Source organism: Sebastes umbrosus, chromosome 17 (genome assembly GCF_015220745.1).
Source record: "Sebastes umbrosus isolate fSebUmb1 chromosome 17, fSebUmb1.pri, whole genome shotgun sequence".
NCBI classification, from domain to species: domain Eukaryota; kingdom Metazoa; phylum Chordata; class Actinopteri; order Perciformes; family Sebastidae; genus Sebastes; species Sebastes umbrosus.
In genome coordinates this window covers 19,988,908-20,009,578 of record NC_051285.1, presented here as the reverse complement: position 1 = coordinate 20,009,578, position 20,671 = coordinate 19,988,908, and the positions used below count along the sequence as shown (strand labels likewise).

The 20,671-nt window shown below is 39.5% G+C and overlaps 1 protein-coding gene across 2 annotated transcripts in view; it reads right to left on the bottom strand.

Moving 5' to 3' along the window:
- The window catches only part of LOC119475935 (androgen receptor-like), a 30,218-nt gene extending 9,791 nt beyond the window's left edge, over nt 1–20,427 (bottom strand). The window contains exons 1-4 of one of the 2 annotated variants that reach the window (XM_037749072.1): nt 19,253–20,427; nt 10,570–10,721; nt 8,806–8,925; nt 1,934–2,212 (exon numbers count right to left, since the gene is read on the bottom strand). In XM_037749072.1, the coding sequence (XP_037605000.1) occupies nt 1,934–2,212; nt 8,806–8,925; nt 10,570–10,721; nt 19,253–20,427 (1,726 nt within the window). The remainder of the gene's footprint in view (nt 1–1,933; nt 2,213–8,805; nt 8,926–10,569; nt 10,722–19,252) is intronic. The other variant, XM_037749073.1, reaches the window with a different exon arrangement.
- Nucleotides 20,428–20,671: the final 244 nt, after the last annotated feature.

Sequence of the window (20,671 nt, the reverse complement as noted above, 5' to 3'; positions counted from 1 at the left end):
ACCCCCTTAAAATGTATTGGTTTGTCTGAATTACAAATGATACATTGAGAATTATTTCTGTGTAATATAATAATTATTTTAAAAGACTGGTTGTCAGAACTAGCTATTTTAAAGTGATATTGTTTTAATGTTAGAAAATAATTTTGTAATAGGTATAAATAACTGAAATATGCTGTTTTTGTAAGAATTCAACACCCATGCTCTGGAAGCTCCAAGTTTACACAGGTGAGAAATATTGCCCTAATGACGACACAATTGTCTTATAATTGGCTACAAACCTGTGAATTGTGTTCTGTGAAATAACCTCCAAAGTTTAAGTACCAGGGGTCAGAATGTGAATCTGAAGAAAAGCTGTGAAACTGAAGAGCATTCAAGGGAAGTTAGAGACATGTACAAAAGAGGAAAAGGCTACAAAATAATATCCATGTGTCTGGATATCCCAGGGAGCGCTGTTGGATCAATAGCCAGGAAATGGATGCTGCATCAGACTGTACCACCCAGGCACTGCCTAGACAAGGCTGTCCCTCAAAACTCAGCATCTGACGGGAAGGAGACTTGTGAGGGAAGCCACCAACAATCACTCTGAAGGAGCTCAGTGACTGAGAGTGAAGTGAAGGTGCTCAACCATATCAAGAGCTTTGCATAAAAGTGGCCTGTATGGGAGGGTGGCTAGAAAGAAGCCATTACTCAAGAAAAACCATATCAAAGCACAAGTGACTCCGCTAAGGATGCTGTTCTGCTGCAGGATCTGCTGCAGTCCGCTAAAAAACTGAAGCTTGGGAGAAAGATCACCTTTGAGCAGTGGTTAAACAACAAAAAATGTTCCGCAAAGGCCAGATCTTAAACTGATCGAGAATCTGTGGCACTGTTTGAAAATGATGGTCCACAAGTGTCATCCAACCAACCTGAACAACCTGGAGCACACTGGCCAGGAAGAATCACTTGCAAACAGTGTGCAAAGCCGGTAGATATATACTCCCAATGACTTAAAGCTGTTATTGCAGCAAAAGGTGGCTCTACCAAGTACTAATGTGTAGGGGTTGAATACTCGTGCAAGTTTTTGATTTTCTTTAAAAGGTCTGCTGACAAACATATTTTTTTCTTTAATTTGTATCATTTTGGCTTTGAAAAATCACTGATAGAGTATATGGGTTTGCAAAAAATAAACTGAATGGAAAAATATGTGTAGGTATCATTTGTAATCCAAACAAAAAAAAAATCTTAACCGATAACCGACCCTTGTTAACTGATTATTAACCAATAACCGACAAGATTAGTGCCACGCATGCAGCGGTTTACCAGCTGCAGTGATTTACGATAGCGATTGTCTGACAAACAGTGTGTGTTTTTGTGCTATGTTAGCAGCTGTAGCTCTGCTCGTAGCTTCGTGCTCGCCGCCGCTCTGTCATTGCGGCGTAACTTTTGCGAGTGTCCGACAGGCCGTGTGTGTGTTGCGGCGGGGAGTGTGTGTTTGTCGGTGGCGTTATAGCTGTGAAGGTGTAGCAGACAGTGTGTGTACAGTTTATTTGTCGGTGGGTAAATGCTACGAGGCTACAACTCGCTCTGCCAAAGCGAGCCAGAGACTGGAGCCAACTTCCTGTATCTTGCAACGCTCAGTCTCTCTTAAGGTGGACCAGCTTTACTCCTTAAAGAGACGAGCCGCTCCTCTAAGTCTTTCTCAGCTTTTTAATTAATTATTAATATTTCTTTTAACTATTTAACCGATAGCGTTAATTGGTTAAAATGCTTAATGTCGGTTAGCAGTTAAACGGTTAATTATTAATATCCCTACCCAGCACCAAACGGCAGACAGACAGTCCCTGCAGCAACTAGCTGGTGAACACAGCGAAGCATTTAGCAACTAAAGAGACCGACATTAAAAATCAGCACTGTCAACACAACACTGATTCAAAAACTTCAACTAGTGTCCTACCTGGCAATCCTTTTGCCCATTTGACCACTTTGACCAGTTGTCTCTCTCCCAACTCGTTGAGGCTGGTGAGCAGCGTGGCGGCTGAGTCTGGCTCGCCGTAGTCGTGGCCTGCATTCACCACCTCGGGTTCAATGGACTCCAGGATGTTGAGGAAGACCAGTTGGGAGTTGAAGTTCAGGCCTGATTTAGGAGAGAAGTTCTGGATGACCTCTGAAGGGTCCTGAAAAGGAGGATCCTCTTCAGGGTTCTTCTGTTGTCCAATCTTCTTCAGTTTACGTGCTACAAACAAAAGCAGGCAATTAAGAATCAGTTCATTTATTATTTATTATGTTTAAGCTATTTCATCACACAACCAGTGTTGTGCAAGCCTGCTCTTCAATGTCCAACCTAATAATTTAAGTGTCAAATTATTTTGTATATTTTGACACATAATTTGCATGTGTCAAATTAAACTGAATTACATATTTGTCTGATTTTGACTGACAAATCCAGCTGTCCTTGCTCTAAAACAGGCATTCTCAAAGCTTTGATGACTGAATGCCAGTTTAGAGTCAACATGAGAAAATCAATGAATTACAACCTCTTAAATCACCATTGCTAGATAGCACATTCTGCACATACACTATACATACTATGGGTAGCTGTTTTGTCTCTAGGACATTAGAGTGTCCTCAGATTTAAAAATAGGATGGGTAATCTTGAGAAACTAGCAAGAGTAAGGTAGATCTCAACCAAAGAACTGAGCCCAGTGTTGCCAACTCTTTTCCAATGATAGTAGCGAGCAGCACTAGCTCCAAAGGACCCTAAATCTAGCAAGAAAGTCGCCGGGTTGGCAACACTGCACGGGCCGAATGAAATGATTGCACAGGCTTATTACAGTCCCACAACAGCCACATATTTTTTTCCCCTTTTTTTGTCAGAGCATTTGATGTTTTGATTGCTGTCGGGATGTAATGAGAATTTCTATAAATGGAGCAACAAATGTATTTGAACAGTACTACCAACCCTACCTTTAATGTAATTCTACTTTCCAAATCATCTGCTAGAAATGTCTCATACTGCAACTGTGGGTTTTAAGTAACCTTTTCAGGGAAATCAATTTTACCCAACAATACTTAGACTGACCTACTAATAGCGTTGAAGATATTAAATCATATTCTATTTGAGAGAAAACTCTCTAAACAGATGAGCCTCATCTGGTGGAAAGGCCCGTGGTCATCATGTATGAGAACTCACTGGTGATGTAGATGTATAAATTATGTTTTCACCCATTATTAAATTATTTTCTGCCAAGAAGGTTTTGCAGAATGTAGAAAATATATCATTGTACTAGACCACTCACTAAATCATGCATATTTGCATTACATTTGTGTTTCCTTAAACACTGCAGAGCATATAGGGATTAAGAGACAGCAAAAGGCCAAAAATTACAAATGCTGTATGTTTAAAAAAAAAAACCTTGCCCATCTTGAGCAATGACAAAGCTGCAATTTCCCCACAAATGCTGAAACTCGTGAGGCAGCTGCTCCATATGACAACCTGCACTTACAAACTAAATTGGAGGCAAGTCTTTGATTTGGTGGAGTAGACTGCCATGCAGAGTAAGTAGTATTACAACAAGAATGGCATTATTATGTTCAGCTAAACAGCAGCCAAATGCATTTGGTTCTATAACAGTCGGGTTTAAGACCTCCAACCATTCCCTGCAGTCAATAAGTGACTGTTTTATTTCCACAAGTTAAAGAGCTGTGAACAGTTAAGCTTCGGCTCAGCCTGTTATTTCAGGATGACAGCTGTGCTGGAGAGTGAGTGACGGACAGATTGACTATGTGCTAAGTGTATTGAAGCTTCACCCGATTCGACTGTTATCAGGCCGTTAAATAGGCATTACCGGTCGTTATAAGCAACATAGATGTGGGTCAGTAGGGGCCTACTACATTGTAAAAGTAAAACTGAATGAAGCGTTATGTTTTGAACACAAACAAAAAGGCTTCTTTAGGTTTAGACAACAAAACCACTTGGTTAAGTTAAGGGAAAAACAGTGTTTTGGCTTAAAATAACTACGTTTAAAAAGTTAAAGTGAAACTTAACGCTTGTGAACACAAACTTTCATATGGGATGCGAACCCCTATCTCTTGGGTGAAAACCCTGTGTTTTGCATCCTATCCATCGACCTCCACCACACATGGAGTTTCACACTGTCTATTTCAGTTTTTCACCTACGTCTAACTTTGTTACAAGACAGATATACTCTTTAAAAAAGTGTCATTAATTAATTTAACAATCTGTTTTAGCTTTAAAAGGTAATAAAACTCAGAGAATCAACATATGAAGCGACGTATCATTTCTTTAATCAATTGTCACTGTTGACTGGCAGTAAAAACTGCATTGATTGTAATGCAATTGCCTCTTGCAGCTTCTGTGTGTAAGAATGTCTCATTAATACCGCAGCCTGGCTTTCCAGTTCAGTTGGATAAATATTGAATTGCCAGTTATAGACACAACTTAAGTCTCTCTCAAAAGCAGCGGGGTTGAAAGACAATTGTAGATTATATAAGAAGGATAATTGGCAAGTCTCACATCTCAATGTCTGATCCGATCACAAACATTTCAAATAAAAATGGTTAATTAAAAAATTCCTCTCCGGGATTCTCAATTGTGACACAGGCAGGCATCTGATCTTTGCAGAGCACAGGGTAAATAGTTTGGGTTGAGCTAACCTTAAGATCCCCATGCTTCAGTTGAAGCCAATGCAAACAGGAGGTTGACATCCAAACGACAGATTCGAGCACGGCCTTTGTTATACTCACTGATTACAATGAATTAGTCAAGATGTTGTCAACGATCTGCATACGTTGGCTGACCAGTACACTAAGCTGCGGCGTCAATATCAGACTGTTTCCAGCTAAAACTGACCTCCAGTGAATAAGCTGCAGACGTATCCGTTACAAGCCCATTTTCACTCGTATCAAATTGCACATGTAAAATTTATTGGACATTTCCCCTTCAATATACTCACATTTTTGGTCCACTTCCCCCTATGCCATTACCCATCTCATCACCATTATAATCACCATCTTTATCCTAACTATCTTCTCAGGTTGCCAGGTGTGACTTGATTGCACAAAAAAACACAGTCAGGTCAGTTTAGCACTTTTTCCTCCTCTTGAAATGTCTTTTTGTAATGTGTGCCTTTGCAGATCCCACTTTACTCTCACTTTGGTGTCCAGGTTGGAGAAGTCATTACATCATTAGCTCACCGATGTAAGTCGTGTTTCTGGAAGGAAGAGTCTGACTCGAAGAGAGAGAGAAGTGACAGGTCTGATAAAACCGTTCCATAAAGTCCCTCTGTCACTTTCTTCTTCTTAAACTAGCCCTGTCTCCTTAATGTTATGGATATATTAATGTTAATACTTTGAATGCCAAGGCAAGGATAGTTTCTATCAAATAACCTGAATCAGGGCTGGAAATGCAACAAAAAAAACCCTGTTTAATTATCACTTCAAACTAAATATCAAAGGCCAGAATATTTACTTGGAATCACACATTGTAGTTTCTCTGAAAAATGCAAAACCACTTATTACTTAACTCCAGTGACATATTTATAAAAAGCCAGTCCCATTATCTCTAAATTATGGTTATACTTTGTTCAACTTGACACACAGACATAACCATTAACTAGGACCACACTGTTGATATTGTATTTTTCAGCCCCGAGTTATTGTTATTACATCAAAACTACTGTGCTGTACTGGATGGGGTTTTATGTGAGAAATGACTGTATATGAAGTAGAATTTTGAACAATATTCCCATAGAAAGAGGTTGAATTTCAGTATTATTTAAAGGTAATTAAAATAATATCCTAATACTACCTCATGATTTAAGGGTTATTACTCTATTATTACTCCACTGTTACTGTCTTTCATCAAAACACCCCCTTTTCCCCATTATTACTACATAATTGCAAATATTTTACACATTACATTTAAAGGAGACCTATTATGCTTTTGTGCTTTTTCCCTTTCCTTTAGTGTATTATATATTTTTTTGTGCATGTAAAAGGTCTGCAAAGTTACAAAGCCCAAAGTCCATAAATTCCCTCCTTTTCTTCCGTAACCTGGTGATGTCACCAAGTAACACATTTGCATAATACCTGCCTAGCGGCTAGTTTAGCACAGCCTCAAACTAAGTTAGTTAGAGCAGAGCTGGAGCGGAGTCTGAAGAGTTTGGTTCGATTGACCAATCACAAGCATGTAATCATGTTCTAGTAGAAACCCAAAATACAAGTATGCACCTGAAAATAGGCATAATAGGTCCTCTTTAACAGATAACATCAGACTGACTGATTATTAACAGCCTGTTATTATGCTGAAGCTGAGACAATTATGTGATTAATCAATTCGTTGACTGACAGAAAATTAATTGCTAACTATTTTGATGATCATATCAGTGTCTCAGTCATGTCTAAAGAAAATATGCCAAAGATCATCTGGTTCCAGCTTCGCCAATGTGAGGATTTGCAGCGATTTTATATCATTGTAAACTCTTTGAGTGTTGATCGTTTTTAATCGATTAATCAAAAAAATTAAAATAATTATTTGCAGCCCTGCCCTATATTACACATGTATTACCTTGTTATTGCAGAGATGTCCCTCTCCCTTACTTTGCATTAACTTCCCTAATACTACCTTAAAGTTTAATTTTCAATATTGCCAATATATTCTCAGTGCATATTGTCAAGATTTGACCTTGTTATTACCTCTGTAAATCATCATCCCATTATTATGACTGAGCTGTAATGCATAGTGCTACTACCCCAGAGCTGCATACTGTGGGGTGAGGGTTCAATGATTCACAAGGATCTTGGCATTGAGTCACCACTCCTTTGCATTTAGAGCCGGTCGAAGTTTATTCAGGAATGATTAAACCCTCCACCTTGTCCTCATCTGCCCCGAGAGAAGACCTCGGGGCAGGTGAGGACAAGGTGGAGGGTTTAGACCTCCAAAATGGTTTAGCGACACTTTGGGGATGTTATCTGGGGAAAAGGACGTTTAGGCTGAGATGGGTGGATGAACTCAAAATTAAAAGTTATATACTAATGCCCAAATAACAATAACATAACAATATCTGGAAGCCCCGCCCTACAATGACAGACACATTGTTCCTGATAAAGCCTGCTCATCACTAAAGAGTTTAAAACCAAGCACATAAATCTATCTACTGGACCTGGCTTGAAGAGCTACAGTATGGTCATTCATTCACCGTTTCATGAAAATAACTTTATGAATAAGTAATATATTTAAACTTAAAATGGAATGATGCCAGGACAGTTCTACATCACTGCACTGCCTTTTTTCCATTAAGAAGTTGGAGGAGAATACCAGCGTGCATCAATCATTAACTAACTCTGACTCACTGGTGGTGAAACAGAAGCTAAAGCGGTTATGGACGCATGTCAAAGTGTTCACTTTGGTTTAAAGACACAATTTGTTCTAGAAGTCTCATGGAAGTCACAGGTTGAGGTTGTGAACTATAAAAAGGATTTTATTATGATAAAAAATCTGTGAGATATATTTGTATTTCAACATAAGAAGTATGTAAGTGCAGATGTTCAGTGAGCTTCCTTCAGGTTGAAACAGCTATCATCATGGTTTGGCAACGGCAGCCTCCCTGCTCGGCTTCTATTTGCGAATGTAATTAACATTCCAGGAATAATAGGGAATTCAAATTATAAAAATGAAACCTTTGAGCAACTTACAATAATTATGCTTTTCAATCTTGAACAGATGCCAAACTCAACAAACGCAATATTCTGAGATTTCATCTTCTTCTTCAGACCTTCCAAACTAGAAAGACTGAAACAAATAACAAATCTTAATGACAAAGTTTATTATTTAATTGATATAACTGCAAATATATTTGCAAATTTGTAATAAATCAATCAAAATCAAATGAGACAAACCAGAAACCTCTTTTTCTTTCAGTATTTTATGACTCTGCTGTTTTATTTAAATATTTTGAGTAAAAACCCTCTGGGATAATAAGTCTAATTTTTCTGCCTCCACTTCTACAAATGATTGTCATAAATTTTCCTGTGAAATGCCGCGAGTGAATTATATGTCCAGGATGAGAACGTATAAGTGAAAGGAGCCTCTTTTTAGCCACAACTAGAAAAGGTGTGCCTTTTTACTTACAATCGCAGCATTAGATCACATTTTCCCTCCATGGGTTTGTCAGTGACTGGTGGCAAAATTACCAGCATGTCTGCTGCTTTAATTCACATGTCTCATGTCAGCTTTGTGCCTCCAGTACAATTTTCACCGTTAACAGAATGAGAAAATGGAAGAGAGTGAAAATTGAACACAAGACTAAAATTAGTCTACTACATGTCAATCTTTACAGCCTGATATGACGAGCAGGTCTGGGTAACGGTAAGGAGAAGTGAATGGAATAGGTCTAAATTGCATGGCAGCTCAGTCAGGGGCTTGATTATCAGTAACATCCCCTATTGTGATGATGCTGCAATTGAAGAGAGCCAGCTAAGATGTGCAGTGCAGAGAGAATAAAGTACTTGGTCTTGGGAAACCATTAATAGTTTCACTTTTAGGGACTCTCACTTTTTCTAGTGTGTTTTGTTCATCCACTATGTAGTGCACAGGGTTTGTTATAGTCCATACTGCACAGATGTATATTTAAATGCATATTCCTACTGTACACATCCTATGTCTGAAGTGAAATACAACTGATAATATATATTACTAATAAAATCGTCAGAGGTTAATAACACTATAATAAACCGAAGCAATAAAATAAAAAATAAACGATAATTGTTTCTTCTAAAGGCAGATTTTAGTACATTAATCCATCCTACCTCCGAGAGTCATCCCAGCTTCGAAACACCTCTTCAGCCGACAAGACGGACAGTTCTTTCTTCTTAGCTTATCAATGGTGCAGTCGTTTTTGCTTGCGCACAGGTATTTCTGTTTGCCTGCTTGGACAAAGAAACAGAGGTTGTAGATAAACAATCTGTTGAATGATAGAAAAACACTGGATGTACAGAATCTGTATTCCAACTGAAATAAAAGACAACAGGCTTAGGGGCCGTACACATGACGCGTCTTTTGCACGCTCAAATCCATGTAGATGCGCGGCAGGAGCCCTCAAACACGAGAGCCGCGCCCTCGCGCCGCGAAAACGTTCCCAAGCGCCTATTTTTCGGGCCGTGAAAGTTGAAAATAGTTCAACCTTTGGAACGCTGCAGCGTGCATCACATGTCATGTGACAAGGAACAAACAATCAAAGCCAGCAGATATCTTTTCTTTCTTCCGTAAATATCAATCTATGGTAAATATATGGAGAAGTTAATTACTTAATTGCAGAGCTACCCAGAGCTTTATGATCTGCCCCACAGACTATTTTACCTGCTTCACCCTGTCCGACCGAGGACGTCACAACATCCGGTTGAAAGGTCAATCACATTGACACAGAAATCGAGTGTAAAGCTCCTGTGAAGGATTTACGGTGCGGGGAAAAGCATTTATCTTTGTTTTGATTGTGTTTAGTTTAGTCAGTCGGGCTTCCTGCTAAATTACCGCAACTTCATCATCATTGTCATCGCAGCACGCAGGTTGTGGTTGCTAAGAAACGGCAGGCGTGACAGGGGCGTAACCTCCCAAGCACCTTGGAAAGAAAAAAAAAACGCCACAGTTGGCACGTTTTTCTGCTCTATGCGCCTCGCGTTTTTACATATATATCCTGAAAGTAATGCATGAGACAGGTAATTTTTAAAAAATCATGTGCCTCTGTGTCCTCCGGTGCTCCTAATGGCACCTACAAGATTTCACAGACCAGAGGAAAACAAGCAGTAAGAGCCGAGCTATAGTCTGCCGTCTATGAGCAGCTGACTGTTCAGATGTAAAATGAGAACGTTTGTGACCTGGTAGCCATGTAGAGATCAATTGAGGAAATACCAAACACCGCCCACCAGTCAAGGCAAACTTTCTCATTTTACAGCTAAACAGTACAATACAAGATGTTTCTGAAAACATTTGAGGCGAGAAATAGGCATTACAGTAACAGAATATTGAGTCATATTTGATCAGCGCTGCCTAGTTTGACCGTTTCATCGGAGTTCGTGAATGAGTGACAGCTGCCTCTGTTGAATGAACAGCCAATTGGAACGCTCTCTGAAATGACCTGTGATTGGCCACAGTCTCCCACACATGCTAGATTTTATAAAAAGCCTGAAAACAGAGCCATGAGGATGTGTAGAAGTCTAGTTTTCACTCAGAAAACTTGAATTACAATATGCTGAAAGGTTATTATGGAATTTTTGCCCAATGATGCCGAAAATATTCTGCCTACTGCTGCTTTAATTTAAACTGTACTATTAACTATTTGGGTAGCGTACAGGTCATAGTTTGTATTAAGGTAATATTAGCACTCATTCTGTGGTTGCTTAGCAGCAATCTAAAAAAAATCATCATGATCGTCTAATCAGGCCAAAAAAAAGGAAGTCGGTGCGCCTCGTGTTTTCCACCTGCAAAACACGCTCTGTGTGATTACTCTAGCTGTTGAATACTGGCATCAAAGTGGGAAAAACTCAGGACTTGAGGGACATCAGTTTAGGTTGTACCTTCTGCAGCTCTTTTGAAGAAAACCTTGCAGCTGCCACAGGTGAGCGCACCGTAATGGCAGCCAGATGCTTCGTCTGAACAGATCAGGCACGTCCTCTGTGGTGGAAAGAAGAACTCCATTGGGAACATGTGCTCTCTGCCAGCCTCGAACCTGCAGCCAAACATATGAAACAGGACTTCTATAAACATTTCATTATATCTGTATAATATCATTATCATTTCTTTACATTAGAAGCCGTTGTTCATGTTCCCCAGCTTGGATGTATCAATTGGGTCACAGCACACACACTATTTTATTGTGCATTGTTTTGGTGTTTCTGGTTTTATTAACTTGTGAAACTAATAGCCCACTTTAGGACCAAAAAAACCTAGCCTTATCTCATATACCACAGCATGTCCATACACTAATTGCTTTTTCCTTGTTAAATACTGTCCAAACTGTAACAACAGAACAGTTTCGGTTCACTCCCCAGACCTCTGCTACGGCCTCTCGGTGTGCAATTTTTAAGGAGGACAGAGAGTGTGATGGCTGAGGATGTTGTGGGAAAGATTTCAGCGGCAATAATGCAGCCAAGGAGGTGGGAGGTGGGGGGGGCACGATGGGCGCCCAGCTTCAGCCTTGAACACGGAGAGATTGGAAAAGGTTCAGACATAACGTTGCCTCAGTGACGTGCAACTTTAGATATCAAGGTTCGCTGTAACAGAGACAAGGATGAAGCTCAACTGTGTCCTCATTTACTTTAGGTGACAGAGGACATTAGGACAAAAATAATTCAGACAAATGGGGAAACTGATGATACAAAATGAAAATGAATCATACTGTATATTTATATATTATTACAAAATAATGGAGATCTTACATTCAATATCAGACGGATTTCATTCATAACACTCACAAGACTCCCTTAGACTGCAGACTGACGTCGAGTCTTAGACTAGTGTGAGGTCAGAGATCAATAAACCTTAAAATATGCATGTCAAGATCTACATGGCAATGCTCTGAAGCTCTTTATTGGTAAAAGATGAGTGGTAATCCATGTTTACTGACTTTCTGAATTTTTCTTGAATAAAGCCTGATAGAACACATGGTGATATTTTTCATAGTATAAAAAGGGTAAAGGGTTATCTTTTAATTTAAAAAAAAAAAATGATCATCAGCAGCATTATTCAGGTGGAGATGGATGGTATAAATATTATTCGTTATTCAATAAACAACATTTCCAAATTTGTAGTGTATTGTAGTTTTATCATATTAACAGCTGTATATTTTAATTACACTGTACATGTAAAAGCCCAACTGGGGACAAGAGTTGAAAATTAGCAATAGCTATAAACTCTCTGTGCAGCACATCAGTTTCATGCCCTGTATTGGAAATATGTTAAATTGCGTCGTCTCTATCAAATAAAAATCAAATTAAATGAATTATCCCATTAAACTTGAGTCCAGTCCAGAGGATGCAACACACTAATGAATGGTGAAAATAAATGTGTAAAAGTGCTGTAATTAAAGCTTTAAATAAGCCAGGGTGACTTTCAATGTCTGTTGTTATTAGTTTCATTCCAGGTTGCATAGTACAAGAAAACAGTCTGTATCTACACGTGTGGCATTCATGTGTAGAGGATGAAAGAACAACCAGTCCTTTACCAGCATAAAAGAGATCAAAGATCCTGGTGTAGTATCAAGAGCAGTGTTTAACAGACTGTCTCACTCCATATAGTTTTACTGATACTTTACTTTTTAAATGGGATATCTCATTCTCTGTCAGGGCTTGGGGAAGATTTAACCTTCACTCTTCTTCTTTCCGGCTTGTGAGGTGAGGTTATAAGATTTTTTGACATACTGGCTTGAATACTGAATTTTCTGTCATCTATTAAATGATCAGATTTGACTTTAGGTATACTGTATCGTATAGTGGCTGATTTGCTTATTTTAATTTGCTTTAAATTATCATATTCACTCACACCTTTGGAATGCAAAACACACTAGATATATCGTATGCGTGTATAGATTTCAACAGGAAGTATTGTATTACAAAAATATAAATTCATAATATGCACAAGACAAAATTGAATACTGCTTCACATGGTTGAACCAGGATTAAAACATCTCTGGACTGCAATGAAATAAAATCAGACAATAAAAAAAATACTAAAATAAAATTAGATAAAATAACCAGCAATAATATGAGATAAAAACAACAATGTTAAAACAGATAAGACATGTTGGAAATATAGATGTGAGCTAGGATTATTAAAAAAACTTCTTTTTTTTTAAAGATAAAGTTTTGAGAAAAAGATGTCAGTGATTGTGCAGCCTCAGATCTTCAGAGCTGAGGGGCCCCAACTACTAAAGCCTCTTTTAGTCTTGGACTAGGACTTAGGAAGAGCCAGCAGAGCCCTGCCTGAGGACACGATGATGCTGCAATTGATGATTAAACATGTAAATATCAATGAGCTGTTTGAAATACCTGCTTCCTTGCACAGATTTGCTTCAGCTTGTTTGATTTTCATTCATTATGCATAGTCTGTATTATTTGCTAAATTAATGTGCATCCATGAACATTTTGAAAAGTTGAAGTAAGTTTGTGAGTCTGGAAACTGTGTATACAGTGTTGTTTGCTTAAGCTAAATAGTTAAAGAAACATCTGTTTCCACTCATTGGAGAGGTAACGGCATGCAGTGCGCCAATATTAGCACCTTTCTTGACTGAATTCCTCTACTATACAATTCTCTCGCTGCACTGCGCTCACTGGTCACGGGTAAGTGGCGTGCGTTGCTCCCAGTCCAATCTGGATATAATTCATCGGAGGCACACAGGGTCCACTTCTCATTCTGCTCTCTTTACTAAAGCCCCTGTGAGTCTTAAAATATGGTTGGTTAAAGATAAATTCATCACTTCTGTCTGTTTGTGTGACAGTTATAATAAAAAGTTTATGTACAGCACATGCCACCAAAGCAATCCTACTAAAAAGTCTTTTGTAGAACATTTCCAGGAAATAACATCTGTCTGAGACTGGAATCCCTAATGTGGCCTACAGATGGTAGAAAGGCCGGAGTGGCCGGTCCATCAGCCAACACGCCATATACCCACAGCCAGCTGTGCCAGTTGTTTACTAAAGTTAAAGCAGCAAATAGCACACTCTGAAAATACTCCACTACAAGTGAACATCATGTATTCAAAATCTTACTTAAAGCAGTAGTGGATAGAAATGGAGCAAATATGATTAAAAAAAAGTTTTTCCTATAAAACGGTTGCTATATCCTGACAGTAGTGCATGAGACAGGTAATCTGAAAAAAAAATCATGTGTCTCTGTGTCCTCCGATGCTCCTAATGGCATCTGCAAGATTTCATAAACCGGAGGAAAACAACCAATCAGAGCCGAGCTGGAGCCTGCCGTCTCTGAGCAGCTGTCAATCACTCACAAACTCCGGTCAATCAGTCAAACTAGGCAGCGCTGATCAAATATGAATCAATGTTCTGTTACTGTAATGCCTATTTCTCGCCTCAAATGTTTTCAGAAACATCTTGTAGTGTACTGTTTAGCTGTAAAATGCGAAAGTTTGTGACCCGGCAGCCATGTTGAGATCAGTTGAGGAAATACCAAGCACCGACCACCAGCTGGAGCACAGCCAATAGGAACACTCTCTCTCTGAAATGACCTGTGATCGGCCAAAGTCTGCCGTCATGGGCTAGATTTTTTTAAAGCCTGAAAACAGAGCCAAGAGGAGGTACAGGAGTCTAGTTATCTCTCAGAACACTTGAATTACAATATGCTGAAAGGTTATTATGGAATTTTTGCTAAATGATGCCAGAAATATTCTGCCTACTGAAGCTTTAAGTAAAAGTATGTAAGTATTATCAGCAAAATTGACTTAAAGTATCAAAATTTTAAAAAGTACTCATTCTGCAGTAAAATGTTCCCCGTCAGTGTTTTACTATTATATATAATGATTTTTTTGGATTAATATTACTGCTGCATTAATGTGTACGTTGTACACATGTTTAAGGTTGTGCTAATTTTAACTGGGTAATTTTAATCTACAGCAATGCCTCATTCTATAAAATCATCATATGGTTGTAGCATAAATGTCCTGTGAGACCCAACGCATCTCTAGAGATGAAGTAGAGTATAAGTATAAGATGGAAATACTCAAGTAAACAATAAGCACCTCGAATGTACAGTATTTGAGTAAATATAGTTACATTCCACCACTGCCAAAATGTGTAAAACCCATTGATGTTTTTCTCAGATGGCACCTTACTCTGTAGTGAACTACATACTGTTGATATTCCACATTTAGACCAGATGAAACTGCAACACATTCATCTACTGCACTGATTTTTCAAATAAAAATAATACTGAGTAACTCAGCAGCAGTGTCACGTCATCTGCCTCAGCTGTTTCTATTTTGCACGGTCTGTCCCTCATTCCCCTTCTCCAGCCATGTCTCACTTCACCCATGCATTACTTAACTACTCTGTCACCTGACTTACTTTCCTCATTCCACACTTACAGTATTTAGACCGTGTCCATGTCCTCCTGCTCAGGGTCAGATTGTCAATGTTGCTTCATGCCTTTGCTTTATTTTGCCCTTGTCTGCCTCGTACACACCCCGAGACGAGCAGAAACAAGACGCAAAGCAACAGGTGCTCATTCATGGCAGATGAGATATTTGACAATCAATGTAAGGTGGTCGTGAACATCCAAAACCACAGTAGGGCCGGTGCTGGACCGGACCAGTAGAAGACAGCAATGAAAAACGTAGAAGAAGGTCCCCACACTGTAGCTCCCTTAGAGTACAAGTTATTGGCACATCTTTGTAAGTGACATAAGCCCAAGCTCTTCTTCAGACTTAATAAACCCATACAGAGATGCCAGAGGAGATATTTGAGCCATTTAGTGATAGCATCAGACCATCACACAAATAGCTAAATGAAGGGTGAGTGAATTTACAGTAGTCTATGATTTTTTTTCCCAATCTGTATTTAATTTTTTGAATCATAGAAAAACTGATTGTAGCTGCAATCATTAGATGATAATCACTGTTTCAGCTCACTCCTCTGACTGGGCCACTAACAAAGGAATTTCAAAATGGATCTGCCTAAATGCCGGGGTGGGTTGTTGTCTTATTGAATCATTATCATGCATCATGTATGTATGGTAATGAGCCGTGTTTCAATCAGTTAAAAGACAGTCTAAATGGAAAAAATGGGGGATAAAATCCAAACAGCTGTATGATATTTAAATACACATTACTGTACCTATGGGACTAACTCCGATTAGGGAAATGCAATCCCTGTAGAGAAATGTTTCTGCGTAACTTTGCTGAGTAAAACTCAAATCAGGAGCCAGATCAAAGACCATGCTCTGGTTTTTACGCAGCAACATTATCCAGATAATTCAGTAAGGTGTTAAGCAGGAGGAGAGCTGGATCTCTCAGTATTCCAGTGACTTTACGCTTATGCACATTGGTGACATTGTGCTTACCTAGAAGTCTAAACAGACCAAGGTCTGGCTTAGGACCTCTGTCACAGATCCGTCATCTCTCTCTCGCTCTCTCTCTTTCCCAATGTTTCCTGTCCCCTACTGTCCAAACATTCAATAAAGGCAAATTACCATAAAAAATGAAACCAATATGTACCTTTTGCCATTAGGCAAAGTATGTTTAGACCTCTACGTCTTCCTGATTCAAAGCAGATGAGGTTAGATCACAGCTCGGCAGGTCGGCCAAACCATGCTGCTGCTGTACCTCCACGTGTTTGGGAGCAGCTCCTTGTTTGAGATTTCGCAGCTGGTTTCACTGTCCTCACATTTAAGAACACCACTGAACTCAAGTCTTATGACTGGTAAACAGATGACAATTAGAAAATGGAAAACTGTAGAATGCCTGGGATTCCAAGACTGGATCTCTGACAGGGGCAAGGTGGCGGCTTTTGAGAGGATATCATGTAATCTATTAAATGAGGTAGAAAAATACAAGAATAAATAGGAAATGTTGCTGCGGTTTCACTCACTACAGGGGAACCAGTGAACACACCTTTCTTAGCACTAGGTTGAGTGATTTTGTTTAAGGGCCAGGCTCATAAAACACATGGGAGGCACTTTTATTGATATTTGTTTGCTACATAATGTTGTTATGTGTATTTGTGAACATACAAAGACATATTCTCTGTACTGTATACAGCTCTGATTGAGACAGTCATGATTGCAGGAGGGTGGATGTGGTGATGGCGCAGCGGGAGGAAACATTGTATGGACATTATATAAACATTCCTCTGATTAAGGACAACAAGCGGACAATAAGTTTTCATCTGACAAATTTACTTAACATGTCATGTTAATGCTGTTATTTTGATTTACCTTAGTTTATTGGTTATTTTGTTATTATCTGTTTGCTTTTATTTATCTTTTAGTATTAGTTAGTCCTCACCTATTTTATTTCATTTTTTTTGTTATTTTAGTATCATTTTTCTTTCTTCTGTCTGGCGTTGTTTAGGAATTGGTTTTGTGGCGTTGAAAATGTAAAGATTTGAAATTCAATTAACTGTATGTTTTAAATCACCACTGCTTCATCTATATACCTTGCTTAGACGTTTCACCAGCCCAGTGAAATCACAGACTGTCTGAGAAAAGGCTTGATGACGTCAGCTGCATGAGACCTCAGTCTGAGGTACACATAGTACCTTGTCAGTCAACATGTCCACTATGTGTCCCTTGTATTCCTGGAGGCCATATTCACATTTGGCGAATCATGCAAATATAACTGTTGGACCAAACACTAAAAAAAGCATGTGAAAGCTTTATTATCAACAAGCGTCTGAAATTGTCACAGAACTATAAACGCTCGCCTCCACTTCAAAACAAATTAAAGTCAAACATTAGTTTGTCAAAATTCTATTCTGTGCCGTCACATCTGACCTCTTTATGAAATGAATCCAACAAATTCAATGATAATATTCTCTTAAAGGAAAACTAGATTTATGCTTGCAAGCAAAGTCGTATATCAGAAGACAAAGAACACATTTCAGTGATACACATTTTGTTTTCACTGGGTGAAATCAGAAATATTTGTATTAAAGAATAGAATTTCTTCAAGTTCAAATGGATGTTATGAGCAGGTGCCTCAGACAAAACACTCAACACTATATTCATTTTATGTTTGATGAAAGATGCCAAACAAGTAAAAAATAAAATCTTGTAGATATTACTTTTCTTTTTTTTTTACAGCCATTAATAATGCACATTTTTATAATTGCTTTATAACTGGGGATTACTTTAATTAAAAGGAACATGTAATGGAAAAATGTATTTTAACAAGGATTGCTTCCCCTCTCATATAATCAGAAGGAGCTTCATTTTAAAACCGAGTCAGTCACATTTGATATATGAAAACATGAAATAAGCTCTAGGTTGCACATGCATCTAAAATGTCATGGATGTGAACCAGCCTAATATATTCCTACATCTGCTTCAAAATGCAGCACAACCTCAGATTGGTGAGCTTAAGTTTGCAAAGCCTTTATTGAAAGTAGCCTGATAATGTCATAAAATATTCTTTTGTCTATGCGGTAGAAAATGTGATTCTCCACCCCCCCCCCCCCCATCTGTTCACACTGACATTTGGTTTCTAACTGAAAGAAACAAATGTAGAATAATTGTATTACTTGTCATTAAAAAAAAGAAAACACAAAGAACTTAAACTGCTGTCTGTAAGAAATAAATAAAAAAGCAAAATGAGTGACTAAATCCATCCCAGATGAAGTTCTGGTAGTGTTATGATTAAATGTTCACATTGTTTTACCAAAAACAGGGCAGTAACTTCACAGATGACAGACTCTTAACACTCACGTCTGGGGTCAGACTAAGGTCACACTGTGGTCATACTGGAGACATGGAGCACTAAATTAGGATCAGGGTGTACATTGTGTTGCAATATCTTCTAGAAATCAAACTCACCCTTCTCTGCTCCCTAAACATTATTTCAGCTTCTTTACAACATGATGGATACCACACTGTTAAGAATTTCCCAGTAAAATAACTGTAAAGAACTGGCAGCAGGGTTGCCTTTATGTTACTTTAAAATTAACATTATTATACTGTCTGTGTATACTATACATTATTTTTTGCCTAGATGAATAGCAGGTTACAGACATAGGAATAGTCACACTAAATACAATTAAAGGCACTTGTTAGGAAAAAGGCTATAATAGACTTGTTGACACTTTTCCCAAAAATGTATGTCTATAGCTGGCTACAAGTACAGAATGCAAACCAGAACAAAATGTGAGTGAAGAACAGTAAAGCTAATTCACTGATTTTCCAATCATGTACAATGTACAAGCCTCACATGTGCAGATCAGGTCCCAGAATTCAAAAAATACTGCATGAAACTGTTACTGATGATACTTTAGACAGTTGATCAGCAGTAAAGTGCTGTTTTTAAGAATGCATTATAGTTCAGTTAAAAAACGGCCTATGAGCGTAATTTAACAGGTTTTCTTTTGTATTAAAAGTAAAGCACTGTTTTTAGCAATAACAGGTTAATACTGTTGAAATCCTGCTGTAAATTAACAGCAATTGTTTACAGTGCAGTTATTATTCGTTTCTATTATTATTATTATTATTATTATTATTATTATTATTATTGTGATTATTATTATTATTATTATTATAACTGACCTGTTGTCATTGTAGGCGACATCCAGCCACTCTCCGACTTCAGCCTTCACGTAGTTGGAGTTGGGATAAGGCGGCCTCAGCATCCCGCCCGGGTACCACTGCTCAGGACGCATGACGCTCCGTTCATATGGATTACATATGAACGTGTTGGTGCCCGCGCTGTGCGCATTTACGCACTGCCTGGAGCCCCAGCACTGAGTGTTGCACTTGTCATTAAACGTGTAGTTACTGCCCCACAACGCCCCGCCAGGTTCACCGTCCTCGCACTTCACTTTGACGCTGCTGTATTGTTCTGCGGGCTGGTAACCGCCGAACGTGTTCTCCATGACTTCCCCGAAGTCTCTCGCTTCCTCGGCGGGCTTGTTGTAGCCTCTGCATGGAGGTCGCTCCGCAGCCGGCTGGCCAAAGTGTGCCAGGTCGCCTGGCGCGGACGGGGCATAAGGGCACGAGGCAGCACGCGCTGTGTCCAGGTGATCTATGTCTTGTGGAGTTCTGTCGTCAGCCTCCTCGCACGGCGGGAAGTTGTGCTCGTCCGCGGACGTCCGAGTGGATGCAAGGTGTTGCAGACGCGCAGCAGTCTCGGAACTTTTGAACATTTCCACCAGTTGCTTGTGGCCGTCCCGGTCGGAGGAACACCTGTACTCGGTGTTGGCAGCACCCTGAGCTGCGGGACAGTTCAGTGACCCGGTTCCGGTTCCGACTCCAAACACATAGTCCCCTCGCATTTGGTCACTTGAGACGCACGGTGTGAGCGCGGCGTCCATGTCGCTCGTGTCAGCGGACTCCGTGGCCAGTCCCAGAGACACGGACACGGCTTTGCACAGCTCTCGGGCTGTTTCCGAGATTGTGGCGCAGGCAGAAAAAGCTCGACCGTCGCCCACTCGGCAGTCAGCGTTTAACAGCTCCTCCTGAGCAGCAGCAGCAGTGTGACAGCGCTGTGTTTCCATGGCACGGGCCAGCGCGTTAATGTGTCCGGAGCCGTAAGTGTTTGCGTCTGCATTGTTGGCTTCTATCAGCTGTCCGACACCGTTTCCAGTTGAGTTTTTGGTCAAATAGAGGCGACTTTCTTCAGTTTTTAGCGCCATGCTGGGAGCGCACACACCGTCGCCCGTTGTGATTCTCTCCCCCCCTGGCCACATGTTGCTCCAAGATAACTGACGGTTAGTTTGGCTCATTTCCCAGAAAGTGTTTACTCGGTCAGGAGACCGAACTTTGCACGACAAAGGTCTCTGCAAGTCTCACGTTGTAAAAAAAAAAAAAAGCGTGTTTTGGTAGAGGACAGGTCCTGAGGGAGCTCCAGGAGTCACTAACTCCTCCTAAACGGAGACTCTCAGTCAGAGGCGCTCACACTGGGTTTGATGAGAAGTAAAGCCTATCAGTAAAACACATTACCCCACTGAAAGAAAAGCAGGGCGCTGA